Here is a 14,054-nt window from a genome sequence, read left to right on the forward strand (position 1 = left end):
ATTTTATTTACAGTTACATGACGTCAGACATATGGTTAAAAACCATACAGATATTGAGAGAGAAACCCGCTGTCGCCACTTGATGGGCTACTCTTTTCGATTAGCAGCAAGGGATCTTTTATATGCACCATCCCACAGACAGGGTAGTACATACCACGGACTTTGATATACCAGTCGTGGTGCACTGGCTGGAACGTGAAATAGTCCAATGGACCCACCCACAGGGATCGATTCCACACCGACTGTGCATCGAGCGAGCGCTGTACCCAGCCCGAATTAACTGAAATCAAATGAGCGTAATGGTTGTTTACGAGTACTACAAAATCAGAAATATTGCATTAGACACACATTACATTGCAGTAATTCACTTTAGTATTTCATGGTGACATTTGTACAATTTAAAAACACCATGCAATACTTAGCAATTTTATAACACCAGTGTATTAATTAATCCACTTGCTAATTATAAGAAATCAATTAAAACTAACTTCTTTTCCCTGCTGTGACCATCCCGGCAGTGCTATGTGGTATATGTTGTTACATTTCAAGTTTCCACCAGTTGTCACTGCAACTTGGCCAAACTGTATTCCATTCTGATAGTCATTATCACATTGCTGCTGTAAGACGACACCACCGACTGACAGTATGGCACTTGACACGGGGCCCCGGGACAACTGTAAATTGGTTGAGGTAGTGTTTACAATGACATTCACCTGAAATAGAATGCATAACTTAGCAAACAAACAGCATTATGTGCTACAAAAAAAAAAGTTGATCTTGACCAAATTAAATTAAACATTGCTGAATCATTATGGCTATATCGCTTGAATACAATGTCACCTGGGTTACTCAGTTAGTATGACCCAAGCATTAATTAAATTTTACTGTGTTACTTCTTTCAGTCGCCTTATCCTGTGATATGATTGCCCTTTTAACTTTTAGCTTTTTACATGCACTGTTTTTATCTTGCTTTTAAATGCTGCAATACTTGGTTTTTATATTCAGTCTTCTCGTGATGATGTTAATAGTATATTAATGAAACCTTGAAAAAATTCAGTGGTTGAGACAGAGACTTGGTTTTTACTCAAAATTAGCACAAACAAGAGAGAATGTTAATTTAATTTCATTTTCAACTTATTTTCGTGCTTATATCCAATTATGGTTCAAGCATGCTGTTCTGGGTACACACCTCAGCTATATGGGTTGTCTGTCCGGGACAGTGGGTTAATTGTTAGTGGTTAGTGAGAGAGAAGAGGGTGTAGTGGTCTTACACCTCCCACTGAGTTGTCTGTCCAGGACAGTGGGTTAATTGTTAGTGGTTAGTGAGAGAGAAGAGGGTGTAGTGGTCTTACACCTCCCACTGAGTTGTTTAAACTTGCTCTGGGTGCTTAATCACAACACCACCGAGGTACAACAATGATTTCACAACATACATGTATTAATTTTAACAAGACTATTTGTTGTTTAACATATGGTAAATGTGACAATCATTCTTAGAATGAGAGAAGAAACAGAAGCTGCCACATAGATTACAAACAGCAGCATGACATCTTTACATTAGGGAGCGAGACGTAGTGGTAAAACACTCGCTTGATGTTGGGTTGGTCGAGGATCGATTCTCATCAGTGGTCCCATTGTGCTATTTCCCGTTCCAGCCAGTGCTCCACAACTGGTGTAAAAAAAGGCTGTGGTATATACTATCCTGTCTGTGGAATACTACATATAAAAGATCACTTGCTGCTAATCGGAAAGAATAGCCCATTGCGTGACGGTAGCGGGTTTCCTCTCTCATTATATGTGTGGTCCTTAGCCATATGGCCGATGTCATATAACCATAGTCAAAATGTGTTGAGTTCGTAGTTAAATAAAATATTTTGTTCGTTATTTTACATTATTAAGTATTGCACTTTCCCCACTTTAAACAAGTTAAAAGCCTATGTGAGAATTTTAGCAAATCTATTAACAAATATATTATTGAAATTCCATTGTGGTTCATATTTGGTGAATACAGCAGATTTCAGCCAATATAGCCTTTTCTAATCATTAAAGTTACAAAATATTTGCATTTTTAACATTTCTTTCCATCTTAATATTTGCAGTTGCTTACATTATATGCATGTATGTATATGTATTTTTGCCAACAATAATGTTTGCTATAAACTTGTTATATGCTACCTTTAAAGTATTTTTATGTGTTAGGAATCCAAGCATTGGCAGTCAGGATTTTATACTACTGAGGTGAGGTGGGAAGGGGAGGTGAGGTGGGAAGGGGAGGGGGGGGGGGTACCTACACTATCTATGAGTTTATTTTACATATGTTATGGTTGTACATGTATTATACCAAATAAAATCCCATAGGCAAACATGTTAACATTTGTGCTTAAAAACACTATATGCAATATATCAACCAACCTATGACCTATAAATATCAGCACTACAACCCCTACCTCAAAGTATTAACTGAATAAAAAGGTACCTTTCATGGCTCATTTTCAGTATAACCAGATGTTTTTACAACTACCCTAGTTTCGCACAACATTTGAGTACTTTTTGTTACAGGTACCCCATACATGTTCCAAGCACAGGGCTACTTGACACAGTACAGTGGTACTAGATGAAATAAAATTGCATACATTTTTATCCCAGATGAAACTTTTTTTTTTTACAACCAACACTCACATTTATAACCAATCACAAGACTTGTGGTGTTAACTTCTCTATCAAAAGTTTGTTTGTTGCACCTCGAACTTTGACCCAGCCGGAAATTATTTGGTTTAGTGCTACCTTATGGGGCCACAGGCACATATAAAAGCTGGCAGGGGTGTGGAAAGAGATGAGATTTGGGGCAAGTTCCCCAATATGTCCCCCCTGGCTATGCCAGTGAATCCAAGCCTGAACATTTTAATTTAGAATATAAAGGAATATATCGTTTTATGTTACACACTTTGTTTAACTAATGCAAGAATCATTTTTAAACAAGAAATTCAAATTTTTCACTATGCATAAAAATTTCTGTAACCTTTTTTCAGGTTTAATTTTTTTCCCTTATATATTATAAAAATCATTAATAATTAACTTATTTTATACATCTGATAAAGCAATTCACTATTAAATTTAAAATGATTTACCCCCCCCCCCCCGCCCCTTAAATATCTTAAAACTTATTACAATTTTTTTTTTAAATATCTAATGAACCCACCAGCCCACTAATAAAATGCAAACCTTTTGATTAACAATACTGCCTTTCTTCAGAACAAGTTCCATTTTGAGGTTCAGTTTCCATGACTAATTCATTGTTGAAATCTGAAGAAAAAAAATCCAAACAATTTAAATATATTACAGATACAAACAAATGAGTTTAGTAGCGTGCAGTTTGGCCTATACCACTTGGTAATGAATGTTGGAGATTGACGCGTTACTCATGTACCATAAATGCTTGATGTCATGTGGGGCTTATAAATAAATGCAACTTTAATATGAATTTCAGTTATACCTGTAAAACATGTTAAAACACACAACTGGAGTGCGGGCCTTTTAAGGATGTGTTATATAGTCCACAAAATACAGGCCGCAAATTACCTGAAATGTTTGCTCTCAAGGTTGGTGACGGCCCTAATTAGGTTTCATTGTCGTTGTTTTTATAATATTTGGGGAGGGGGCACTTGCATGTATTGGAGATGGGTACTTAATTCGTCAATAACAGCAATATGAAGATGGCACTATGGTACATGTAGATTTATTGAAGATATATCATTTTTCAATAGTTTCACACACAAAATAAACTTGGTATGATATGGAAGATATTTAATGCCCAATGATTACATGTATATCATTCTAAAACAAAATGACTGAAATGATTTAAACATATTTAAAATAGTAGGGCATTTTTTAAAATAAAATATTTAAATTTCACTCTCTTTACATTTTGTTACGAATGTAGAAATTCTCAATTTTACATTACATAATTATAACAGAATAGCCCCTAATAAGATTACAAATCTTTACAAACAGGTGTGTGTGTGTGTGTGTGTGTGCGTGTGAGAGGGGTGCGTATGTGTGTGTGTGTGTGCATGTACGCATGTGTTTTGTTTACCAAGAAGGGGTGGGACACCCAGTGGTAAAGCGCTCACTTGATGCATAGTCTGTTTGGGATCAATCCCCATCGGTGGGCCGATTGGGCTATTTCTCATTTCAGCCAGTGCACCACAACTGGTATATCAAAGGCTGTATGTAGTATGTGCTATTCGGTCTGTGGGATGGTGCATATAAAAGATCCCTTGCTACTAATGAAAAAATGTAGCGGGTTTCCTCTCTGCGATTCTATGTCAAAACTACCAAATATTTGACATCCAATAGCTGATGATTAATAAATCAATGTGCTCTAGCAGTGTCTTTAACAAACTTTAACTTGACTTGTTCAACTATAACTACCAACATTATAGTCAGTGGGTGGGAGAGGGGTGGTGCAGACGTAGCCCAGCGGTAAAGCACTCACCTGATGTGTGGTCAGTATAGGATCAATCCCCACTGGTGGCCCATTGGGCTATCTCATTTAAGCTTAGCTCAGTGGTACAACGCTCGCTTGCTGCACGGTCGGTCTGGGATCGATCCCAGTCATTGGGCCCATTGGGCCAGTGCACCTCGACTGGTATATCAAAGGCCATGGTATGTGCTATCCTGTCTGTGGGATGGTGCATATAAAAGATCCCTTGCTGCTAATTGAAAAGTGTAGCCCATGAAGTGGCAACAGTGGGTTTCCTCTCGATATCTGTGTGGTCCTAAACCATATAACCGTAAATAAAAAGTGTTGAGTGCGTCGTTAAACAAAACATTTCCATTCCAGCCAGTGCACTACAACTGGTAAGCTATACCAAAGGCCATGATATGTGCTATCCTATCTGTAGAATAGTTCGGTTACAGCTCTATAGTCCGACGGTTCAATGGTCCGAAGGTTCAACCCTAACCCTAGGTTCAGTGTTCCGAAGGTTGAGTAGTCCGAGGGGTTATAGACCTAACCCTAGTTCATCAAGATAATCTTAATGAACTAACCTAAACCTGGACTACTGAACCTTCGAACCATTGAACCTTCGGACTATTGAGCAGTCACCGAATAGTACACATAAAAGATTGCTTGCAACTAATGTAAAAATGTTGGTTTCCTCTCCGAGACATGTGAAAAAAACCCAAAATGTTTGACATCCAATTATTATAACCGATGATTAATAAATCAATGTGTTCTTGTGATGTCGTTAAACGAGCATTCCACGAAATATAACATTGGGTTTAATACTTACATGATATAACATATAACTGGATAACTTCTAAAACATACAATTATTTTGCTTTAAGGTTTAAACTTAAAGCATGAAAAATGTTGCTGTCGGCGATACATCAAACAACAACAAACATTCGTACATGGAAAAAAACTACCATCCGTGTACACATAAAACGTAGTTTCGGTTTCGATTGTGTAACTTCGCTGGTCACCTGGTGAGAGGTGGGGGGGGGGGGGGGGACCAGACAACTCGGACCGGGGGACAACTCGTGGCTGAGTTATTAGACTGATAGACGGGGCATGCTGTGACACATTATATGCGTGTTAAGTATGATAGTTGGCCATGTCGTAGTGTCGAAGTATTGTACTATAGTAATAATAATGCATTATACTGATAGATACCGCTAACTATATGGTCACCATTAAGAATGACAATTGTGTATGTCGTAAGCGCATATCGTAGTGTCGGATGGGTTTCTAGAAGTATTGTACTATACTATAGTCTATAGAAATAACGCAACAGACATCATTTGCCAAATTCCCACATTTATTACATTAAATACATTAAATACATACGCACATATGTACGCAAAAAAATCAACAGAACACATATACATAAATAGTTATAATAAAGAAATAAAACACCAATCACCAAAAGAACATAGAAATAAAACGTCCAACAAAAGATAAAAGTCAGTGTTGTTACAACGATAAATAACTTTTGCATGTTTTTTTCTGGGATCCTCTCCAATGTTTAGGTCACCGACTGTAGAACAAAAACAAATTATTCGAACAGCGGAAACTATTTTCAAAGATAAATGGATCAGCAATTTATGAATTTAACAAAAAACAAATTCTTTTATTTCTGTGAGAATACTTTAATTTAAAAAACAACACTTGTTCAACAATATTGTTCAACAATAGACAAGATTGTCCATGTGCCGAGTTGTCTCTGGACTCCGGGCCGAGTTGTCTCGCGGTGGGCCGGGTTGTCTCGACGTGGGCCGAGTTGTCTGGGCCGAGTTGTCCTCCGGGCCGAGTTGGCCTCAGACCACAATTAATTTCGCTATATGTTTCTATATAGCCTTAGTGGCTATAACATTTTTATTAATATCAGCAGGCCCGTGAAGTTTTGTATGTACCTTTGCCTGCATGGGGGACACATGCCCTGAAAAGGACAACCCCTGTTGTCCAGCTCTTTCTCCCAGCATATTGGTTTAAACAGACACACCCTCTAAACCAGGCCGGAGTACACCCATTTTACACAAAAAGCACTACTTTTGCATGGGCCGGAATTACCACAAACAAGTCTTCAATGTCAACAAGTTACACATGTTTACAAACTACATGCTATCCCCTGTCACTTCAGTCAAACAGTTGCCACTTCATAGCTGTCTGCCATGAAATAATCACAGTCAAACAGCAGACTACTTGCGCGGTGAAACTTCCGGATTTTCGACAACCAAATGGGAAGATAACTGTAATCTGAGGCCTATCAGTCCATTTTTTCCCCTAAAAACTGGCCCACACTAATGCATTCCAATCATATACATATTAAAGCAATGCTCGGTAAGTATCGGTATGTCACCTTTAAACTGAGAGTATACAGAGGCTGTGTTAAAACACCTACCACAGTGCCTTGCCATGGCCAATTTTAGCAATGGAAACTTGACGGACACCAACTTCAAAATGTAATAACTTTATCAAATTTTGGAATTTCTTCATACAATGAGCAGCTATTTTTTCTTCTACATATGTTCTATCTGCACAGTGTTGTCTTGGAAAGATTTTGAAATATTTAAAGGAAAACAAATCAATCATTAGATTTTACTTCATTTTTAATGAAATATTAAACTTAAATTTCAATTTTTGAAAAATAAATAAATCTAAAACTGTAAAAATTTTCATTTTAGATATGATAAGTGGAGGCTTAGTAAAGATATGGTGACTGAATTCATGATACATTATTAGAAATGTGTCAGAGGGATGGTGAAAGTCACAAAATAGGGGCCATTTGCAACAAATGTTTACACACTAATTTCAGGGAAAATTAGACATGATAGGCCTCATATTCAATTTTGACCTGCTGTATTTACTTAATCTACTTCATTTACTGTATTAGACATGTAGCCACTTTGTAAAAGGCAAAACAGTCCATATAAATGCATATTAATATGAATATGCCCTACAGATATTACTTAGGTATACACCATAATATGTTTTTTGTTGACGACAACTTTGAAAATGAAGATTTTGTCACAAAATGCTGATATAAATCCTACCAAGAGGTACTTGCACCATATTTTTCAGTTTCCAGTGATAACTGTTAACAAGTGTAGTCATGTGCCAGTGTCTGGGATACCTCAGTGTAGTATTTCTTGATTGGAAGGATGTTTGTAGTAATGACCACTGAATATGCATTATGGATTATTCTGCCATATGTATTACAAGCCAAATGTTAACCTTTTTGGCACATTTTCTGCAATAAACTTGACAAGTATACCAGCATCTGATTACTGAACACAATAAATACATTCAGACAGCATAGAATATTAGCCTATTAGATTTTCTAAGGATAAAAGACCATTTTTGAAAAATGATTGAAGTGTGTAATTTACATAAATGTAGGTGAAATGTATTATTAGAGTACTTAATCTTGTTAAAAACTGTATACTATTTATTTAAAGTGTTTAATTACATTTAGTAGTGATATATTCATTATATTTGGATCTTCTGTCCAATTGCAATAATTGAGAAACTCATTAAAATTCAATATGTAAAAAAAAAAATTAAAATCTCAATATTGACTAACAAAATCCAACTTTTGCTCTTTTTTACCAAATTATTAGCTCAAAACTGTTAAAAAATATTGCAACAACCTGTAGTAACATCAGAGGTCATTTTATGCTATTTTGGAGGATATTGAAATTTAAAAGTTGAAAATTTTAATTTTAATTTTTAATAAATGCAAAAAAAATGTTTTTTAATTTAATAAAATATTTAGAAAATAAATAAATTAGTTTTCATATTCCTTGTGGTATGTACAATCAGTCAGTGTAATTTCACCTCTCTGGTTATAATACTTTCATCAGAATCAAGCATTTAACCGGTGTAATGTGTGAACTATATCAGGCCTCAGACCACAATTAATTTCGCTATATGTTTCTATATAGCCTTAGTGGCTATAACATTTTTATTAATATCAGCAGGCCCGTGAAGTTTTGTATGTACCTTTGCCTGCATGGGAGACACATGCCCTGAAAAGGACAACCCCTGTTGTCCAGCTCTTTCTCCCAGCATATTGGTTTAAACAGACACACCCTCTAAACCAGGCCGGAGTACACCCATTTTACACAAAAAGCACTACTTTTGCATGGGCCGGAATTACCACAAACAAGTCTTCAATGTCAACAAGTTACACATGTTTACAAACTACATGCTATCCCCTGTCACTTCAGTCAAACAGTTGCCACTTCATAGCTGTCTGCCATGAAATAATCACAGTCAAACAGCAGACTACTTGCGCGGTGAAACTTCCGGATTTTCGACAACCAAATGGGAAGATAACTGTAATCTGAGGCCAGTTGTCTGGCATTCGTGGCATAGGTTATCAGTGCCAGTGCATTTCTTTCTGTCAAAATTTTGGTAAAATAAAGGTGTTCTAAATCAGAAACTGATGATTGTAATATAATTTACAAAATACGAGGAATATAAATCTATTTGGGTTTTAACGTCATCAAAGTACTTTTCCCTGGAGACATTGTTGAAAATAACTATACCCGTTTGTGTGTTTTAATGCATACGAATTTAAATGTCCGTTACTCTTAAAACAAATTGTGTTATAAACTTAAAAATATAAGTCCATTTGTTGTGAAACCTGTTTAGAAGTCGGACTGAATATACTAGAACACAGTTGTAATGTAGGCCTATAGAATGAGTTTGCATGAAATGTCCTTTACTGTTCACGCTTTTTAGTGAAGGGAGAAAAATGTTTTATTTAACGACACACTCAGCACATTTTATTTACGGTTAGGCTATATGGCGTCAGACATATGGTTTCACAGATACTGAGAAAGGAAATCCGCTGTCGCCACTCCATATAGGCTACTCTTTTCGATTAAAGGCTAAGGCTAAAAAGGACTTTACGTGAACATTCAGAGCAAGCCGTTGTAGCGCACGCCTATACTGGGCACAGGGACCGGCCTTGGCCGGCTCTCTCTGTCCAGGACAGGAAAAGGGGGGGGGGGGGGGGGTAAAGAAGGGACGCCTGCACTGGCAAGTGCAAGGGAGCACCAGCAGTCCAAGTATTGGTTGCAGGCGGAGAGAGGTTGGTGCTGTGGAATTTTGAATGTCCCGTAGGATTAAGCCAAAGAGAAAGAGGTGCTTGTTTACATGCGGGAGATTTAGCGCAATTTTGATGGTCGTTCTAATTGGAAAGTGAGGAGAGCTAATAGGTTTCGCTTTTAGTAATCCGAGAGTAGCTCTTTGTTATGACCAGGTTGGTGCTGTAGGGTATCTCCCTAGGTTGCCCGTAGGGCCCTTACAAAGGGCCTGATCTCTTCTGATCGTGGCATGACAACCCACTTTTCGATTAGCAGCAAGGGATCTTTTATATGCACCATCCCACAGACAGGATAGCAAAATACCACGGCCTCTGCTACACCAGTTGTAGAGCACTGGCTGGAGCGAGAAATAGCCTAATGGGGCCACCGACAGGGATCGATCTTAGACAGACCGCGCATCAAGTGAACGTTTTACCATTGGGCTACATCCCGCTCCTTCGTTTTAGTGAAGATGATCGTACAAGACATATCGTAAAATGTGTTCAGAAAAAAAAAACCCACCATACTATTTTAATAAAACAAAAATAATCAGTAATAGTGTAGGTGATGTATTGAAATTTTTTTTTTAATTTGCTTAGATGTCGAAGGTCCACCACCTGTTAAATGTAACGGATATTCCATAACATCATATCAAAATCTATTTATATTTCACCTAACTTTGGGCAAATTAAAATTGTACACAGACTCCTGTCATAAATACGAAAATATACTCGGAATAACTTAAAAGCTACCAGGCGAAAATAAAAATTAGGTTTGTTTGTCCTAATCCGACCGACCCACGAAAATCGACTTCTTTTTTTAAAATAATTAACCAGTTTCAATTTAGGTTTAAACAAACTTGTATAATATTTATTTGTAGATGATATTTGTCAAACATTATAAATCCTGGATATAATAATTATTAACGTTAGTTTCGATTCGTTAGAAATTAGAAATCCTTGCCTCCACGCCATTTCTCCGTCTGACTATGTTGACTTTCTTTTTTCGTGACTCGTATGACGGCCATTCTGCAGAACGCCACGGTTGTTCGCGTTTAGTCTCTACATGTCCGAACCTGTCTTAGCAGCACTGGAAGATTGACCGCCCCACTCTAAGAAGAAATAGGAAGCGGGGTCGGCCCCTACTACTCTTTTCTAGACTTTACTTTGTTTTATTGTGATACCATCTAGTATCCTCCGGAGTCGGGCCCGTCCGCACCACTATACCAACCCATGACGACTGGTCTATACCCTAGTCTGACGGATCCGGCTTCTCAAGATCTGTATTCCAGCACAGCACTACACCTTCAACGTCTATTGGCTGTCAATCTAGGGGTTTTCTTGACGGGATGCAACCCATCTCGTCCCTACAAGCTGTGCACCCTAACGGCCTTAACGAGGCCACTCACGTGGACATATAGATCGGACTTTTAAACCTTTAGACCTCCGTTCAAAAGTTTGTCGAAATTACTTTCTTTTTTTAATATTATTAAATAGTCCGATCCTCTCTTCTTTCTCTCTAATTATTTTTGGACTGTCCTTCTAAAATGCTCCAAATTATATAAATATTCGACCGAGCAGTCAATTCTTTTCTTTTTGGCTTGTAACCCGGCCTCGGTGGCGTCGTGGCAGGCCATCGGTCTACAGGCTGGTAGGTACTGGGTTCGGATCCCAGTCGAGGCATGGGATTTTTAATCCAGATACCGACTCCAAACCCTGAGTGAGTGCTCCGCAAGGCTCAATGGGTAGGTGTAAACCACTTGCACCGACCAGTGATCCATAAGTGATCCATAACTGGTTCAACAAAGGCCATGGTTTGTGCTATCCTGCCTGTGGGAAGCGCAAATAAAAGATCCCTTGCTGCCTGTCGTAAAGAAGAGTAGCCTATGTGGCGACAGCGGGTTTCCTCTAAAAACAGTGTCAGAATGACCATATGTTTGACGTCCAATAGCCGATGATAAGATTAAAAATCAATGTGCTCTAGTGGCGTCGTTAAATAAAACAAACTTTACTTTACTTTTTTTGGCTTGTAATTTTTTTTTTTTTTTTTTTTTTTTAAATTCTATTAACTTTTTTTTACTAATTGCTATTTTCAAAATTCTGCCCATTTTCAACTCTACCCCCCCCCCCCCCCCCCCCCCCCCAATCTTATCTAATTTCTTTTTGACCACCCGATCTAATCTAGCGACCAAATTTAATGAGTAGAATTTTCTTTATTAAATATATTAGAGATGCGCATCAAAATTTTAAAGGCCCACTATTTAATTTTTGGATGTAAATTTCAAAATTGTCCGCTTAATTTTTTTCTGTCCCGGGACAAGCCCCTGGCTATCCAGAGACAGGCCCCGGGACGGACATGCTCAAAACTCTAGTGGTATACGAGCATGTAAAAATTATTCACACTCGCGCACTGTAAAATGCTATTCATAGTAACGAGAACTTGATTTTCCCGCGACGGTGGCACGAGATCTCGCGCACCGTGGTGCATGTTTGTAATACATGGTACATGCTCTGGTGAAAGGCAAAATGGGTTTTAAACTAAATCAATCTAACGGTAGCTGCATTGGTACCTTTGCATAAGCCAGACGAGGCTATGTACGGGTATGCTTTGACAGTCACAAAGTTAATATTAGCGGTCATATTGTCCGACATTAGGTACAGTCGCTCATGGGCGTACATGGGGGGGGGGGGGGGGGGGGTCGATGGGTTCGACCGAACCCCCCCCCCCCCCCCCCCCTGAAATCGCTTTTTTATAATTAAATATATCTGACATTATTATATTTACTCAACATAGAAATATATGCCCAATATCTCTGCAATCTATTTTGGAACCCCCCCTTTTCAAAATCCTATGTACGCCCATGTCGCTAGACTAACATCGCGTTTGCTATTAATAGACACGATTCGGTCCGAATGAACCTATAGGCCTACAAGTGTTGAACTCCGCGGAAAATCCGTAATCGGCCGACTTATTCCGATTGGCTTGGAATAGCGGTGAGAGATATTTTCATTGCATCAGTATATAATATAATATTCTAAGAAACTACCCATAAAGGTTCTGTGACGTTGTTCAAGCATCGAATATTATGACGTCGGGACTTTGAGAATTTCAGCAAACTACCATAAATTGTAAATATGTCAGTGGCTTGCTAATGCAGGTAGCATTTTATAACGAAAGTACACGGATACATTGCATCTTTCTCACACCGGCAATGTAGGCTTATTTTCTTCCAAAAACAGTGATATATTTTTTTTACGAGATTTTCTGACGAACGATTACAGCTTTTGCACGAACGATCCGTCGTTTATGTTGATATTGGTTTTGCATAACCGACAGACGAACAACAAAATCGTTCATGCCAAATTTTATGTCCTGCGTAAATAAAATGTGTTGAGTGCGTCGTTAAATAAACCATTTCCTTTTATTACACTCAGGCCATATTCTACGGCATATGGGGACGTGTTCAATGGTAGGACATGGTTTGCATGAGCAAAACTTATACACGGTAATGGAAGTGAGAAACATACAATGTTCAAAACAATGTACATTTTTCCTGTAATGTTTTTTTCTTTTCTTGATATTATTTGGCTATGCTCGATTTAAACATTAGAGTTGCACTGCATGCATATGTGTGCGTTTAAAACATGCCAGCAAGCTGGAGGTAGTACTACTTGTCATTTTAACAGGGTGCCCAGACTGCATATATTATAGTATTAGTACTGTTTGTAGGGACTTACGGCTTCTTAAATTTATTCATGATTTATTTTATTAGTTTGCATGTGGTTTTTAAATAACTAATTCTGTGGGTGTTCATTAGTTCATTATACTTTAATGTACTTGGTTTGACATAGAAATATGGTTATTTGTGAAAAAGTTACATATAAACAGATTGTGAAATGAATGACATAGGTGACGAATATCACTAAGTGTGCAATGTCTGTGTTCTAAAGGGATATTATCCCATCATCCGGTTTCAACTGGTACGTAATGGTTCGCAATTCTGTATTTAATAAGGTTGGACCAGATATGTTCGGGTAAATTGTTGAAATATTTTTCTAAGCTGAGATTATCTTTAACCAGTATCATAAAAAATTTCCATGTAAATAATAATAATAATAATAATATAATAAATAAATAAAAATTAAGCAATAAACAAAACAAAAACAAACACCCTCACCCCCACCCCCACCCCCACCCCAACAACAGGAAAACCCAGCACATGCAACGGCGACAGAGCCATTTTCTTAAAGGGACACACCCTAGTTTCAACCCATGAAAATGTTTAGTTAATCTACAAACAAGTAACACATTTGGATAAAGTTACGATTGAGTGAAACATGAGTCTGACTTTGAAATGGTGAAATACCCTTTAAAAATAGACTATAACTGGACTCCATAGCTGTTACTTCTCAGACGCACGCGCGTTTTTAAAACTATGAGAAATGCATTTTGTAATA

General features: G+C 37.7%; 1 protein-coding gene across 1 annotated transcript in view; it reads right to left on the reverse strand.

Moving 5' to 3' along the window:
- Positions 1-5,473, reverse strand: part of LOC121384800 (protein mono-ADP-ribosyltransferase PARP15-like) — a 29,480-nt gene extending 24,007 nt beyond the window's left edge. The window contains exons 1-3 of the mRNA XM_041515382.1: positions 5,295-5,473; positions 3,223-3,303; positions 489-713 (exon numbers count right to left, since the gene is read on the reverse strand). Of these exons, the coding sequence (XP_041371316.1) occupies positions 489-713; positions 3,223-3,264 (267 nt within the window). The 5' untranslated portion in view covers positions 3,265-3,303; positions 5,295-5,473. The remainder of the gene's footprint in view (positions 1-488; positions 714-3,222; positions 3,304-5,294) is intronic.
- Positions 5,474-14,054: the final 8,581 nt, after the last annotated feature.

This window comes from Gigantopelta aegis, chromosome 10 (genome assembly GCF_016097555.1).
Source record: "Gigantopelta aegis isolate Gae_Host chromosome 10, Gae_host_genome, whole genome shotgun sequence".
Classification (NCBI taxonomy): Eukaryota; Metazoa; Mollusca; class Gastropoda; order Neomphalida; family Peltospiridae; genus Gigantopelta; species Gigantopelta aegis.